Consider the following 17,370-nt stretch of genomic DNA (forward strand, 5'->3'; position numbering starts at 1 on the left):
AATTTTTATATTAATATTGTTATGTGGAATCTGTTGTTAAAAACATATAGCATTTGAGTATAACAAATCTAAAACTCTAAAGGAATGCAGAGTATATGTCATATGATTAAATGTATATTTGTCTCAGAGAAGTAGATTAAGAAGCCTGAAGTTATATAGAAGTCACTAGTGAGATGAGATTGGCTTTCAAGGTCTTTTAAATTACTTGTCCATTTTTCATCTCTTCATCTGTTGCTTGCCTTTGGGTTCTTTAATCAAGTAGTAAAACAAACAAAACCCAAAATATTGTTTTCAGGTGATATACATATATATATATATGGCATGCCTATCAAGCATAAATGATTTTATTTTAATAGTTGTAGTTTAACAAAGATAACACTAGCTGTTTTACATAGCTTAAAACTGACAAGTTGTCAGGTTCCCATGAGAATAAGTGCCAAGGTCTCATGACCTTTGACATTAGTATGTTTGAAAGAAGAGGGAAAGTCTCAAACAGTGTTAAGAATTCTGCTGTTACCAATCTTGTGACTGTCACCATTACCCAATATCCTTACTATACAGTGTGTCTGCAGTCTCAGATAGCCTAGAGCACATTCCAATGTAAAGACTTGGTCAAGTGCATACACCTCACAGAAAGTACAGCCTCCAGGTAGCTTGATTCCCCAGACTTTCACTGCTTTACAATAATGGGGTCTCATGTGTCTCTTGCTTTTCCTTTTATTCGACTTTTGCTCATTAATTTACATGGTAAGCTAAACCTGTTACAAAAAATAAAAAATAAAAAGCCTAAACTGTATTATCCAAAGAATGTCTGATTTGGGATTTCTTTTTTCAATAATTTTAATGGCTTATAAGACATTCATTTTGATTAATGTAATTAATGGTAAAGCAGCTGTGAAATAGTAGACAGAAAACTGCTGTCAGAGCCAGCTTAAAAATCATACCTCTGTCACTTATTGGCTGTGTGACTCTGGACAAATCACTCAATCTAATCCACTTGACTAAGAATATAAATTGCAAATAAGGTGCCAATCTATGTTATTGAGAGTGTTTCCTCCTCTTGGAGCTCCCTTTACCAGTGGAGTTTATATACAGTGTTTTCCCCTTATTTCTAATTAGTGGTAAGAACAACTGTCAGGTACTTTATTGAAGTAATTAAAAATGTATTCTTTTTTCTTCTTTTAGATTGTTTTGCCTCCTCATCTGGAAAGAATCAGAGAAAAACTAGCTGAGAACATCCATGAGTTATGGGTTATGAATAAAATTGAACTTGGCTGGCAGTATGGACCGGTACATGATTTTGGAATTAATTTTAACATTCTATTGATAAATCTTTCTGAAAAACAGAACTCATTATTACTCATCCTTCCGCTTACTAAGTTCCATCCATAAGTAATTAAATGAAAAATATAAAACATTATTTTTGAAAAATTATTTTCTTTAATAAAGGGAATGGCTATTAGCATGATGATTGAGGGATTAATTACTTTTCTGATTTTAAATTTAATTATTTGGGGAGAAAAAATGTTCAAAAATATAATTTAGAAGTAGAAAAGACAAGTTTTGTTTTCTCACTTAACTATTTATAATGTCTTATTGTATTGGAAAATTTATATTTTCCAAATTCAATATCACTTTTTGCCATTCATTTGAGTTTTTTACTTGTTTTATTAATAGCCTGACCACTTGATCCCTTTTTGTTATTATAATAGCCATTCTGCTAAAGACAAAGGCAGCTTTTACCTTCTCAGTTTCTACACATGAGAGATAAAATAAGAAATGAGAAGTAAATGTTTTTCTGTTTTTTATATTCTGAATTTATCATGTCATAATCATAAATTAATTCATTCTTATACATTCATATCCTATATATAACTTAATCCTTGACTTATTTAGTAGAATTATAATATTCTCATTAATATACTACTTTTATTTCAAGTTTCCAGAGTATTTAAAGTGTCAAACCAATTTATACATCTTGGTAAAGTAGATATTGGAATAAATTCTTACTTTATTTCTCAGATGAGTAGCTGAAGCATAGAGTGAACAAATGATTTGCCTGTGTGCTAAGACAAGTGTTATAACTCAGATGCTTTAATTGAAACTATTTCAAAGTGAAATCATTATCTTTCCCCCTAAACCCTCCCCTGTCTCAACTTCCCTGTTATTGTCAATAGTACTACCATTCTTCTAGTACCCCAGGCTTGCCACCAAGGCTTCATGCCCAGCTCCTCGTTATCTCTCCCCTTTCTTTGTCTAATCTGTTGCCAAAGCCTGTGGGTTTTACCTTTACAACATTTCTCAAAAACACCCCCTGCTCTCCTCTGACACTGCCACCATGCTGGTGCGAGCCCTCATCACCTCACATCTCTACTATTGTAATAGCCTGCTGGTGTATCTACCTGCTTCAAGTCTCTCCTCTTTCTATTCTATCCTCCAGACTCCAATGTGATTTTCCTGAAATGCGGGTCTGAGCACATCACCCCTCTACCCAAACCCCAGTAGCTTCCTATCACCTCCAGGATCAAATAAAAAATCCTCTGATATTCCCAGCCCTTGATAACCTACCTCTATCTTACATCCTCCACCCCAACATACTCTATGATCCAGTGTCATTGACCTCTTTGCTATTCCACAAATAAGACATACTATCTCTTAGCACCAGGCATTTTTTTGCCTGTTCCTCCTGCCTGGGATACTCTCCTTCCCCATCTCTGCCTCTTGGCTTCCTTTAAGTATCAACTAAAATGATAACTTCTGTAGGAAGCCTTCCCCAATAAATCTTAATTTTAGTGCCTTGCCTCCGTTAATTATTTCCTGTTTATCCTGAATATAGCTTATTGTACATATTTGTTTGCTTGTTACCTCCCTTCCTGACATTAGATTGTAAACTCCTTGATGAGAAGTGCTGTCTTTTTCTTTGTATCCCTAGTATCTAACACAATGCCTGTGATATAGTAGGTGCTTAATGACTTAATCAGTGCTTATTGACTGACTGATACTTCTTTGTGCCACAAAAGTGCTACTATGTATATTTTGGTATATATGAATTTTTTATTGCTGTCTTTGACCTCTGGAGTATGTGCTTAGAAGTGGTATTTCTGGATTAAGGAGTGTGGACCGTTTTTGGTCTGACTCTAAATTACTTTACAAACTGTTTGAACAAATTTGTGTCTCTACTCAATGTGCATTAGTGTGTTTGTCTTTCCACAAGTCTTCTCTGATAGAGATTATTGAAATATAAAGCATGATTCAGGAATAAAGAATGGGAGAGGCCAAAGATTTATAGATTACACTGAAGCCTCATGCCTTTATGCAATGAATACTTTATTAAAATAATTGTCAGATATTGGCCATGACAACCACCAAATGACACTGAAAAAAGCTAAAATGGGTTATAAATGGATTATATCTTAACAGATTAGGAAAGACTTGTTACTGAAGTTGAAGTTATTCCAGTTATCAGAGCATCAGCTTGCTAAAATTAAGATCAGAATAATGATAAAAAGTTCTATCATACAGTTGAAACAATGTGATTCTGAAATATTTAAACAAATAATTGGTGAACAAAGATGGGAAATGAATTTAAAAGTGACACCTGCACTTACGATAATTTTATTAAAAAGTTTAACCAGTGTAAATTATTTTTCATATCAAGAAAACCGAAGGATCCTAGAAAATGCCGTATTTAGCAGACATTTGACTGACTTGCCAGATAGTGAGATGATGCCTGCCAAAAGGTAAACAATAAGATATGATGTTAAATTCTCTGTAGAATCTTACAAACAATTATTAATTATTATTAACATTCATAAAATAATGAAAATAATGGTACAGGAGATACATTACATGGAGTTGAAACCAGGCAGAGCAGCACATACAAAGTAGAGTCATATTGGTTCACATCAGATTGGCTAAGAAGACAGAAAAGAAAAATGACAATTGCTAGAGAGGATATGTGAAAATGGGTACACTAATGCACTATCATTTGGTGGAGTTTTGAAGTGGTCTAACCATTCTAGAGAACAACTTGGAGGTATGAGCAAAGGGCTATAAAACTGTGTTTTCCCTTTGACCCAGAAATACTACTACTAGATCTGTATTTCTAAAAGATCAAAGAAAGAAAAGGATCTATATGTACAAAAATATTTACAGCAGTTCTTTTTGCTGTGGCAAAGAATTGGGAACTGAAGGGATGCTAATTGGTTAGGGTATGACAGAACAAGTTGTGGCATATGATTGTGTTGTAATACTATTGTATTGTAAGAAATGATGAAGGGGATGGTTTCAGAAAAACCTGTCAAGGATTGTATGAACTGATGCCAAGTGAAATGAGCAGAGTAAGTACAATTTATATAGTAATAGCAATATTGTAAAGATATAATCAACTTTGAAGGACTTAGTAACTCTGTCCAACACAATGACCTACCACAGTTCCAAAAGGCTTATCCATGAAACATGCTATCCACCTCCAGAAACAAAGCTGATGGATTCACAGTACAGATCAAAACATATTCCTTCTTTCTTTTTTTCCTTCCTTCCTTCTTTCCTTTCTTAAATGGCAAATGGGGAAATAGTTTTTGTATGACTATACCTATTTGTAATGGGTTTTGTTTTTCTTGCCTTCTCAAAGAGCTAGAAGGAGAGAAAGTAGAGGGAAAGAGTGTGGAACTGAAAATAAAATAAAATAAAATTTAAAAACAAAAACAGTACTGTGACCAAATAGAAACTGAAGATCCAAAAGTTTGATAACCTTATTTAAAAAGGGGAAGGTATAAATTATGATTCCTGACATAAGTAGAAATTAGATATTACCCATTTACATAATCTTTCTGTAAAAAATATTGTAGGCTTGGAATGGTGGTAGTTTTTACAATAACATTGTTTTTGGAATATCCTGACTATTTTTCCCTTTAAGTTTTATATATTCCCTATCATTGCTTTAAAATATTGAGGCAACTTATACTAACTACCTACTGTTTTTCAGGTCAGGGATGACAACAAGAGACAACACCCTTGCTTGGTAGAATTCTCTAAGCTTCCAGAACAGGAACGCAATTACAATTTACAGATGTCTCTTGAGACCCTAAAGTAAGTTTCCTGCATGCTATATTCTATACTTGCATTGTAAGGAAAAAGGGGGAAAAAAGTTGTAATTTTATGTTAGATTATTGATGATTCAGGTTTCACATGATCCATAACAGACTGGATAGATAATGTATTTGACTTTATACTTCTTTATAAAACTGGGTATTTTTCTACCAATCTGATTTTTTTAACCTTCCTGGTAATGTTATGTTAGTGTATCTTTTAATATACTACTCAATTTACAGGTATATTATCCGGCAAGCACTTTTTAAACCACAAGCTTTATATTAATATGAGTTGCTTATATTATGAGAAGGCTAATTTTATTTTAATATAATTTACTTTCATAACAATTTCATCTCTATCCTCCTCTCTTACCCAGTGATCCATCCCTTGTCATCATCATCGCCACCACCACCACGAATCTCAGCAAACATTTATTAATCAGTTACTAGGTACCAGGAACTGTGTGCTAAGTGCAAGGGATACAAAAAAAAAAAAGCAAAAACATGATCCCCACCCTCCAGGAACTCATATTTTAAGGGAGGAAACAATGTGCAAAAAGCTATTTACATTTGAGTATTATTTGTAACAGAAGAAGAAGGAATAAAAAAGAATAGTTTAGCAAAACTAACATATCAACCTTGACTGACAGAAATATGTAGCATTCCACACTTACAGTTCCCCATCTCTGCAAATAAGGGAAGAGGTACATTTTCTCATCTCTTCTTTGAGTCTAAGCTTGGTAATCATAAAGATTTTAGTTTCTTTTTTATTTTCTTTTTTTCCAGAAGCATTTCTTTCCATTTATATTGTAGTAGTTACCATATATTTTGCTTTCATGATTCTCCTTCCTTCATTAGTTCACATGAGCTTTGCCATGTTTCCCTGAATTCTTCATATTCATCACTTATGGCAGTCTTAATAATTCCATAATATTTACATATCACAGTTTGCTTAGTTATTACTCAATCAGTGGGATTTACTAAGTTTTCCATATTTTTACTACCATAAAAACTGTGGCTATGAGTATTTTGATCAATATTTCTTTCCATCTGTGGCCCCCTCATGTTATACACCTAACAATGAGAACTCTGGGTCAAAGGATAAAAATATTTTTGGCACTTTCTTAGCATAATTCCAAATTATTATCTGGAGTGATTGGGCTAATTCACAATTCTGTCTATAGTGTGTCAGTATGCTTGTCTTTCCACAGGATTGGGTTTTTATTTCTCATTTCTCTTTTTAGGGATGTGAAGCTATTTGAAAGACTAATTTTCAAAAGTCTTGTAAAATGACCTTGTGAAATTTGCCAAATTATTTTGTGCATGTTATAATAATATTAGATGATAGAATATTTTAAATTGAGAAAAAGCAAGAAAGTATTCTTGATAGATTTGTCAACATGTATGATTTTTTTTATCCATAAAGCCTTACAGTTTTGTGACCTTAAGGTACAGATAGCTTACTTTATCCATCTAGATTAATATCTTAAATTATTTTTTCTTTTTTTGGATGAGGTAAGGATACAATGTAAACTTTTTATTTGGTTAACTTGTGAAGCCAGTCCTATGAAAGATGGCTAATTTAAGACTTGCATTATTATAATTTATATGTTAATTAAATATTGTTTTCACTCCTCTTTCCTACCAGACTTCTAGAAGTTAATCTTTACTGCTTCTTCCTTAATTTACTCACTGTTCTGTCATTGAATTCCCTGCATTCTGCCTTTTTTTTCCTGTTCTTTTATTGAAATTGCTTTCTTCTAAGCAATCAATGTCTGCTTAATTGGTAAATCCAATGGAGTTCTTTCTATTGAACTTTCTGCTGTACTTAACATTATTCACTATCTTCTGCTCCTTAATATTCTTTTATTATGCATCTTCTACAAAATTATTCTTGCATGTTTTTCTTTCTCGTGTTTCCTGAGTATGCTTATTCCCTTGACCCTTTTCTTTTTATGCATAAATATTTCCTTTAGTAATGTTATTCATACTACTCAGTTCAGTTATCACGTCTGTGCAGATGACTCCCACATTTTAGTTCTTCAGTGGATCTGTTGAGGTTTAGAAGTTTAGGGGTACTGGGACCCCAAAATCATGACACATGGGTTCTGCTGGAATGAATTGGACTCAAGCCTTCTTTCACCCAAAAACAAAGTTTATTAAAGATTAGCCATATTGTCCAGATTCTTAAGGCATCTAAGCATTTGTATCACTAATGCAAGCAGGCCAGATCTTCAGAATCTGAGCCCCTTAATGGAGACCAGATGGACCTTATATACAGAAAGACTGTGGGAAGGATCTAGTAGTGGCCACGTAGTCTAGGATAACCAGAGGAGGGATCTAAGGAGGAACTGATTGGGAGTGGCCAGTAAGCTAGGGTGACTGTGAGGTAATAGAAGTACAGGGACTTGGACCACATGGCCAAGGGATAATGGAGCCTAGAAAGGATTAAAGGGGGGAAGTGCAGGGGAGGGGGGAAATAGGGAGGTAAGACAATGGAGGGCTAGGCTCGGTTAAGGGTAAAAGAGAATTGGGAGATTGGGCATAGGCAATAAAGAAAGGCCAATTGATAGGATTATAGCCTCTGAAAAACACCAGAGATTTGACCATATGGGAAAGTCCAGGGCTTTTCCTTTTTGAGGTCCAGATCCCAAAGACACGATCTTTTCCTTTTTGGGGTTCAGATCCTATCCCCATTAGATCTATGATCTGACTTATGAGCTACATTTGAGATAGACCTTGGAATGCAAAGGTCTATATGTGCTGTGCTTTAATCCCACTATTTTTTTCCATAAAATATAGTTATTAAAAATAAAGTAGAAATACATTAAATTCACTGTGTTCAAGGCCTGTTTAACCTCTTAGTATTTTAGGAGGTAATGCTAGGGTTAAAAGTTGAAGAGAAGATGTCAAATTGATTGATTGGCATAGGGAGGTTTGGGTTTTTTTTTTTTAAATCTAGAAGTTTCCTCTACCAATCAAATCACATGTTCAGTCCCTATCCCCATCCTTATAAGACAGGAATTGACTTAAATGAAAGCAGTATAATGTATTGTTGTTTAATTGATAAAGCTCAGTTCCTAACAAGTTCAAATTGGTTACCGTTAGGTCTCTTCTCTGAGTTCATACTCAGCTTTTAATTAAATTGGTCCAAATGTTGAAATGTCACATTAAAGTTTCTTTGCCACAAATAGCCTCATATATAGGAGGTACCTTAACATGCTTTTGGAAAAAAACAAAGAAAACTTAGTCCTACCTTCAAGGAACTTTAAATTACAAGGAGAACTAATGTTTAAACTTAAAAAGAAAAATGTCCCTAGCATAATATATTATTTTTCTTCAGCAAGCAGCGTAGATCTCTTCTCATTACTTCAATTTTTCTTTTTTTCTTGTAAATGTCTTGGAATAGCTGCTTAGTAGTCACTACTTTGCTCCAAACTAATCATAACTTTTCAGGCACCAGTTTTTTTTTTTTTTATCGTGAATGACATAGCATTTTAGAGAGAGTTGTTATTTGTTTATTTTAAAGAACCATATTAACTGAGACATTAAACGAAATGCCTAGGCTCACAAAGCCGTAATGTATCTGTCAGAACCCAGGTCATCTACCAGTCTGTCTCTCTAATTTAACTAGTTGTTGTATGTATAGGTATTAAGAGGTTACAAAGTATTTCTGGTAAAATAACTCTATAAGATAGGTAGTACAAGTTAAAATATTGGCTCAATTATACAAATGAGGAAGTATATATTTTTTAAAAAATCAGTTTTTAAAAACATTTTGTCTGAAATCTTCTGTTATTTTGGCATCTTTATTGTGAAATTTACATATTTTGTTATATTTTAAAATTCATGGACAATCAATCTATTTTCATCATTTCTCACTGTTCCTGCAAATGTTGCTTTTCTGAATTATACACTAAGCAATGGTTATTTCTCAGTGTCCCTACTTGAAAAGCAAACTTTTTTAAAAATACAAAGTATAATGTTTATGTTCCATTCAAGGTTAATTTATTTTCCTTATGAATTATATACCCTTTAAAATGTAGTGTACTTTTATTCAGACAAAATATATACATAAGAATCAGCCTGTACAAGATTGGTCCTCTGACAAGTAAGTTAGAGGACAAGACATTTTCTCAAGTTTTCACTAACTCACCTCCCTTCCCTCACCCCCCCCCAAATAAAGGAATTTTGCACCTGAGGTATGCCAATTATTATTATCTCCACAAGATAAGAAAGGAAGAAGCCCAATAAGGTAACAACTTTATGAAATAACAGTGGATAACATTAATTATCTTGTTTACTCTGCACTTACAGTCACTCAGCTGAACCTCTCCCCACTGGAGGTCAGGTCTTTCCTGGGGTCTTCTTAGGTTACCTTAGGAGAACATCTGCTTTGCCTTAACTTTTGTTTATTTCTGCTGCTCTGCATTCCCTCTGAGACAATGTTCTGTCATTTTCTATGGAGGAAATTTGTAGAGCAGAAAGTTTTCTGACCTACTCCGCCATCTTCCCAGAATCTTCTCTCTGCTTCAAACTCTTAAGACACACAGTGATTAAATTGAGCAATTCCAATGACATATAGTAGCTCCTACAAGTGCCAAGGATAAAGACCTTCAATACAAAGGAAAGAAAATTTGAATAACTCAAAGCATTTTGCACCCACCAGAAACCTTATAATGGAATGAAATAATATACTGTTTTAAAAAAAAAGAAAAGAGGAGCAGCTAGGTGGCACAGCAGATAGAGCACCAGCCCTGGAATCAGGAGGACCTGAGTTCAAATCTGGCCTAAGACACTTGACACTAGTTGTGTGACCCTGCGCAAGTAACTTAACCCCAATTGCCTTGTTTAAAAAAAAAGGTACTCAAGATGCAGTTAGAAAAATGGCATACCCTTCAAATCTGAGCCTAATCACCTCTGCAAAAAAAAAAAAGTGGATAGAGGTATGTGAAGCACTCCTAAAAAAAAGAAGAAAAAAAACCTGACATGAGCAAATTATTCACCTTACAAACCTCCCAAACTAAAGAACAAGAGGTGTCAATGCAAATAAATATAACCACCAAGGAAAGCATAACAGAATTACCCCATCTGTAGAGATTATTAAAAGAAAAAAACAGGCCAGAGCAATCACTAAGAGATTTCTTTCTAAATTTCCAAAAGGGGATAAAGTAGGAAATATAATTTAAAGAAATAGAAGTGACAGCAGAGGAGCATGCTTAAAACTCCATAGACTAAAACCCTCAAATTCCCCAACAAGTGAATCAATATATTTTGTGGTACTAAATTGAAGAAATTGGAGGGTTTGTGAAAGGGGAGTAGGGAGTTGGAAAATAAAAGGGAATGCAGGACTTGCCTTAATCAAGTTCACAGTAAACAACAAAGGGAAGATAACTTCTCTAACCTATCAACAAACACAGGGGCTACAAGAAAATGGATGAGTTAACCCAGGGAGGGATTGAAAGAGATAAAAAGAAAGGAGAGAGCTCAATTCAGTAGGGCTGGGAAATACTGAAGAAGTCTCCCATAAGAGGAAAGATACTTTGTAATGGGTCTAATTTGATGCTCAGGGAGATCACTTCACTGAGCAAGTGTCATACCTCCATATACAACATCTTGACTGAGGAGAGAGGGAATCAGAGCTCCTAGGGGCACTTGACATCTAGAAATATGGGAAAGAATTAACCCAGAGAGCTGAATGCATGGCAAATCAGAAAAAGAAATCTTCATATGGTAGACAAAGGGTTGAATTGAGTCAGATGAATGATTTGAGACCTGGGGAAGTTTCTGCTGTAAGACAATGCTTTTATCTTTATTTCTTCCATCAACTATTGATACTTTAAAGAATAAGGCACACACAAAAGCTCTAAAGAAATTAAATTTAATTAATTAAGTTAAATCAAAGAGAAAGAGAAACGAGAGAAAATCTATTTCAATAAATTTCTTTTTTTTATTTCAATAAATTTCCGAAGAAATCAGAGTTCAGAAACTTATGGCACCAGAGAATTTATAAATAAACATGAACAGGCAGAAATACTAAACACATTTTTTACAGACCATAATGCAATAAAAATAGTAACCAGTTCAGGGAATACAAACAAAAGGAAAACAAAATATAACTTTTGCAATGCAGGTGAAGTAAATTTTTCTTAGAGGAAAATTATATTTCTAAAAATATACATTAGCAGAATAGAAAAGGAAATGATTAATGAATTAAATATGCATTAAAAATTAGAAAGCCAACAAATGAACACAAAAGAAGAAATCTTAAAAATTAGCAATGATAATTGGAAGCCAAAAAGATTATAGAAATGTTCTTTTAAAAGGTAATAAAAATTGACAAACCCTTTCAAATCAATTCATTAACATTTCTTAAACATCTGTTATATGCTGGGCACTATAAGAAAGAAAAAGACAGTTTCTGCCCTTAAGGAGCTTATAATCTAAGGGGAAAAGGTAACATAAAAAAGGAAACTGAAAAGCTGTGAAGCAGGAGGCACCAAGGAGTAACCAGTTTGGGGGCATTGTGTTCTGTGGAGTCCAAACCACGTGGAGCTGCTAATGGAAAGTAGAACCAATCTTATTAAAAAAAAGACAGAAAATAAATGAACAAAAACAACAAATGAAGAAAGTAAAATCACAACAAAATCAGTACAGTTTAGGTAAGAGAACTAAAACACAAAAGCGAGTATTACCTTCAAAAATATAAAATACCCAAAGTAGCAGAACTTCAAATAGAAATCTTAAATAATCCAATCTCAGAAAAAGGAATAGAAATAATTGTAAAGAAGTAGCAAAGAATAAACTCCATATGGTAATGTATTTGTAGCAGAATTCCATAAATTTAAAAAAAAACAATATAAAAACTATATGAATTATTTTCAGAAATCGAAAAAAAAGCATGTACCTCCTTTTATGAGTTTAATACATAAACCAAGGAAAGATGAAACAAAGAAGAGCTATAGACCAATATCAATAATAAATATTGGTGTGTAGAGTCAAGGTAGTGAAGTAAAATGAGCACTTTTTTCTGACCTCTCCCAACATTCCCCCTTTAAACAACCCTAAAAAGCATGTCAAATTGAATTCTAAGTGAAATAATCAACAGAAAGGTCACAGTGAATCATTTTCCCCCCGAGTCCAGAACAGCTTGGGAGGACAGAACAAAAGGTCTGCAGACACTGCAGTGATGTTTGAATGGGAACATATTATGGCAGAAATGACACTAACAGTAGACTTTGGAGGCACATACATTATCAGTTGTAGCAGCAGCAGTGCCAGGAGCACTCAGAACTCAGAGATAGTAAGGGGATAGAATACCTGGTCAGAAAGAGATTATATAAGATTTTTATGCCATCACTGAGTGTAGGACCAGGTACCATCTGGCAACTCCACTTTCCATTACCCAGTTCCAGATCATACTTCCATGGTGTAGAGGGGTGCTTTTAGTTGCAAGGGTCTTACAGGGGTATGACCAGACCATATAAAACTACTGTTGTGACAGGGAAGCTCAAGACATGGCATAAAAGCATCTCCAAGCAGAGCCTCAGAGGAAAATGCAGACTGGACACAAACCCAACAACAGTTCCTAGAAGAACTAAAGCAAGACATAAAAAAACAGAGCAATGAAATTATTTTAAAAATCAAATAAGAATGGTAGAGGAAAAATTGGGAAAAATAAATGAGAGAAAATTATGAAAAGAAAAATAAACAGTTTGATGAAAGAGGCCCAAAAACTGAAGAAAATAACTCCTTAAAAGTTAGAATTGATCAAGTGGAAACTTATGGCTCCATGAGATTTCAAGAAACAATAAAACAAAGCCAAACGACTGAAAATAGATAAAAATATGAAATATGTCAGAGAAAAAACAAGTGGAAAATAGATTAAAGAGAGATGATTTATGAATTATTGAATTACCTGAAAGCTATGATTAAAAAAAAGAGCATGCACATCTTATTTCAAGAAATTATAAAGGAAAACTGTCTAGCTATCTTAGAACCAGAGTGCAAAATAGAAACTGTATCAACTGATTACCTCCTAAAAGAGAACCCAAAATGAAACCCAGGAGTATTATAGCCAAATTCCAGAGTTCCCAAATCAAAGAGAAAATATTGCATGCAACCAGAAACAGTTCAAATACTGTGGATTCAGGATCGCACAAGATTTAGCAGATACTCACTTAACCACTATTTGTCTCAGTTCCTTATCTGTGAATGGGGACACACTGGAGAAGGAAATGACAAATCACTCTAGTATCTTTATCTAGAAAATCTCATAGGCAAAGACTGTGGGGGCTCATAGAGATGGACATGACTAAATGACCGAACAGCAACAATGATGACAAAGGCGAAGTGGGCTTAGAATATGCTATGGAAGCCAAAAGATCTAATGTTAGAACCCAAAGTAACCTATCCAGCATAATCTGTAGGGGAAAAATGGACATTTAATGAAATAGAGGATTTTTAAGCATTCCCAATGGAAGGACCAGAACTGAGTAGAAAATTTGACATTCAAATACAAGACTCAATAGAAGCATAAAAAGGTAAACCTGAGTGAGAAATCATAAGGAACATAATCATGTTAAACTGATTGTATTCCAAATATGATGCATGTAACCCCTAAGAAGGTGATACATGTAACCCCTAAGAATTTTATCATATTAGGAAAGTTAGTCTACTAAGAGTGCATGAATGTCTATCTGTTATGTTGGGATGATCTCAAAAGAAAAATAGAAGACTGAGAAAGAAGGATATATTGAAAGAAGGAGGAAGGGAGAGGAAGACTGGGGAAAATTATTTCACATCAAAGAGGTACAGAAGAAAGTTTACAATAGAAAGTAAAATGGAGGGGTGCTGGGGAAGAGCAAGCAGTGCTTGGACTTTACTTCCATCTGAACTGGTTTAAAGGGAGATTAAAGGTAGAAGAACATGTACATATACATACACACATACACATACATATACACACATATGCATATGTGTGTGTGTATCTATACATCTATATCTGTGAAATGCAGTTGGGTATAGAAGGTCATTTTACTCAGCAAGGAAATTGGAGGGGAAGGGGCTCAGCAAAAACAGGGTGTGTGTGTGTGTGTGTGTGTGTGTGTGTGTGTGTGTGTATGTCTGTGTCTGTGTATAATGGATTAGAAACCAGAGCCCAACAGTATTTTGTTTATAAAAGATAACATTTGAAACAGAAAGACAGACACACAGTTAAAATAATAGGTTAGAGCAGAATTTATTGTGCTTCAACTGAAGTAAAAAAGGGAGCAGTAGCAATCATGACCTCAAACAAAGCAAAAGCAGAAGTAGACATAATTAAAATAGACAATCAGAGAAATTAGATTTTGCTAAAATGTACCATGGACAATGAAGTAATATAAGTACTAAACATTTATGAGCCAAATGGAATATCATCCACGTTCTTGAAGTAAAAATTAAAATGAATTAACATTAGGTGAACTCAATTTAGACCTCTCAAATCTAGATACATCTAATCCCAAAATAAATATAAGGAAGAAGTTAAATGAATGAATAGAAGTTTAGGAAAAAGAGATATGAGAAATCTCTGGAGAAAAGTGAATGGGAATTGAAAGGAATATCCCTTTTTTTTCTCAGCTGTACATGGAAGCTTCACCAAAATTGACCATGTATTAGAACGTAAAAACCTCACAAACAAAAAAAGAGAAATATTAAGCGAACCCTTTTTAGCTCACAATGCAATAAAAATTATTTTATTATTTATTTTATTACTCTCTCCCAAAACTTGTAGGATGTAGCCACAACTTTACTTAAGGGAAAATGTATATCTCTGAATACTTACATCATTAAAAGAAAGAGTAGTTCAATGAATTGGGTATATAATTTTTTTTTAAAAAAGCTAGAAAGAGAATAAATGTAAAATCCTCAAGTAAAAACCAAAATAGCCTGAAAATCAAAGGAGATATTAATAAAATCTAAAGTAAAACCAACAAGCAAACATTGAATAATAAATAATATTGGAATCTGTTTTTATTAAGAAAAAAACAATAAAATAGACAAAACATTGATTAATTTTATTTAAAAAAAAACAAATTAACAGTCTTAAAAATGAAAAGTGTGAATGAGCAACCAATGAATATTAAGTTAAAGCAATTATAAGGAGCTGTGTTTGCCCAATTATATGCCAGTGAAACTGACAATCTAAATGAAATAGATGGCTATTGCAAAAATATAAACTGTCTAGATTAATAGAAGAGGAAATAGAATACTTAAATAATTTTATTTTAGAAAAAAAGTTGAGCGAGCCACAAATGAGCTACCTAACAAGAAAAAAAAAAACCAGCACCAGATGGATTTACAAATGTAAATAAATTCTACCAAATGTTTAAATAACAATTCCAGTACTGTGTCAACTGTTTGAAAAAATAGGTAAAGAAGGAGTCCTACCAAATTCCTTCTGTGCCACAAATATGATTTTGGTACCTAAACCAAGGAGAGCGAAAAACAGAGAAAGAAAACTATAGACCTGTTTCTCTAATGAATATTGATACAAAAATTTCAAATAAAGTTCTAATGAGGAGATTGCAGAAATATGTCACAAAGATCATGCATGCCCTACAACCTAGTTGGACTTACACCAGTAATTCAGGGCAGGTTCAGTATTAGGAAAATGTGAAGACTTATAAAGCCATCTAGAGGAAGGGAAAAACATTGATCCTTCGCTTACACCAATTGGTTACAGAGTCCTAAAATGTATTTAAAAACCATTGATCTTTCTGAAAGTAAAGTATTCCTGTAGTATAGTTCTAGGAACCTGTATTTCACTTTAGTATACTTTTATGCACCATGTTTCCAAATATGACAGAAATTGGTATAACTTATTTCTAATTTTGTTTTCCAGGACTTTGTTGGCCTTAGGCTGTCATGTGGGAATATCAGATGAGCATGCTGAAGAAAAAGTGAAAAAAATGAAGCTTCCAAAGAAGTAAGTTAAATTCAGATATCTAAGATAACCTGAATAGAGTTGGGATATATTTAGTCCAATCATTTAATCAATAAACATTTATTAAGTGCCTACTGTTTACCATATATGACCTTAGGCACTGGGGATAAAAATGCAAAAACAAAACAGTCCCTGTCCTCAAGAAACTTACCTTGAGGGGGAAATAACATGTACATACACACAGACACACCCACACATATATGTATGTATGTATGTATAAAATAAAAACAAGGTGATTTGGTGTGGAGTATGGGGAGGCACTGGTAGCTGGTGACATCAGTAAAAATGAAGGGGAGGAGAGAATACATTTAAATGGTGCTTATGCAAAGGCAGAGAGAACAGAGGTGGAATATTTTGTGTGAGGAGCAGCAAGTTTGGCTTCACTGTAGAGTATGAAAGGGAAGTAATGTGTATCACAAGACTTGAATATAGGCTGAAATAAGATTGTAAAGGGCTTTAGGTGCTAAAAGGAGGAGTTTATCTTTGATCAAGGGGCAGTAGGGAACTACGGGAGCTTCTTGAGTAAGAAGCTACTGGAGCTTCTTGAGTATCACGGTAGACCTGTATTTTAGAAATATTACCTTGGTCATGTGAAGGATGGATTCGAAAGGTTAGGAGACAGATTTTAAAGGTAGACTAGACAAGACTTGGTAACTAAATAGATCTAGGGGCATAAAGGGAGGAGTTAGTGATGACTCGGAAGCTGTGAATCTGGGATGCCTGGAAAGATGATGGTGTCCTCAATAGAAATGGGGAAGTTCAGAAGAGGAATGCGCTTAGTAGAAAAGATAGTGAGTTCTGTTCTGATTTTGTTGAATATGAGAATCCTCTGGGTTATCCAGTTTGAAATGTCTAATAGATAGACATGTGGTAATGTGGGACTAGAGCTCAAGAGAATTAGTAAAACCGAATGTGAAGATCTGGAAGCCATCTGTATAGTGGAGATAACTGATTCCTTGAGATCACAAAGAGAGACAATGTAAAAAAAAAATAATAAGAGGGCTGAAGACAGAGCCTTAGCATGTATTTACAGGTCAGGAACTGGAGATGGAGGATTTAGTAAAGGAAACTTAGAAAAAAATGGTAAGGTACTAGAAAAATAGAGAGACTGAATGGTGTCTTGAAAACACAAAGTTTCCAGGAAGAGGGAGTGATCAACAATGTCAAAAGCTCTATTGGACTTGGTAATTTTGGAGAGAGCGGAAGTTGAGTATTAAAAGGATCAAGAAATGAGTGAGGGGAGAGGAATTGAATGCAACATATGTAGACAGTTCCCCCCCACCAATAATT

At 34.0% G+C, this 17,370-nt stretch overlaps 1 protein-coding gene across 1 annotated transcript in view; it reads left to right on the forward strand.

Annotated features, from left to right (window-relative positions):
- LOC114049459 (ryanodine receptor 2) overlaps nucleotides 1-17,370 on the forward strand; it is an 811,539-nt gene that overhangs the window by 436,371 nt on the left and 357,798 nt on the right. The window contains exons 23-25 of the mRNA XM_027870708.1: nucleotides 1,186-1,290; nucleotides 4,988-5,091; nucleotides 15,979-16,062. Coding sequence (XP_027726509.1) covers nucleotides 1,186-1,290; nucleotides 4,988-5,091; nucleotides 15,979-16,062 — 293 coding nt within the window. The remainder of the gene's footprint in view (nucleotides 1-1,185; nucleotides 1,291-4,987; nucleotides 5,092-15,978; nucleotides 16,063-17,370) is intronic.

The sequence above is a fragment of the Vombatus ursinus genome, unplaced genomic scaffold (assembly GCF_900497805.2).
Source record: "Vombatus ursinus unplaced genomic scaffold, bare-nosed wombat genome assembly UNPS02014798.1, whole genome shotgun sequence".
Classification (NCBI taxonomy): Eukaryota; Metazoa; Chordata; class Mammalia; order Diprotodontia; family Vombatidae; genus Vombatus; species Vombatus ursinus.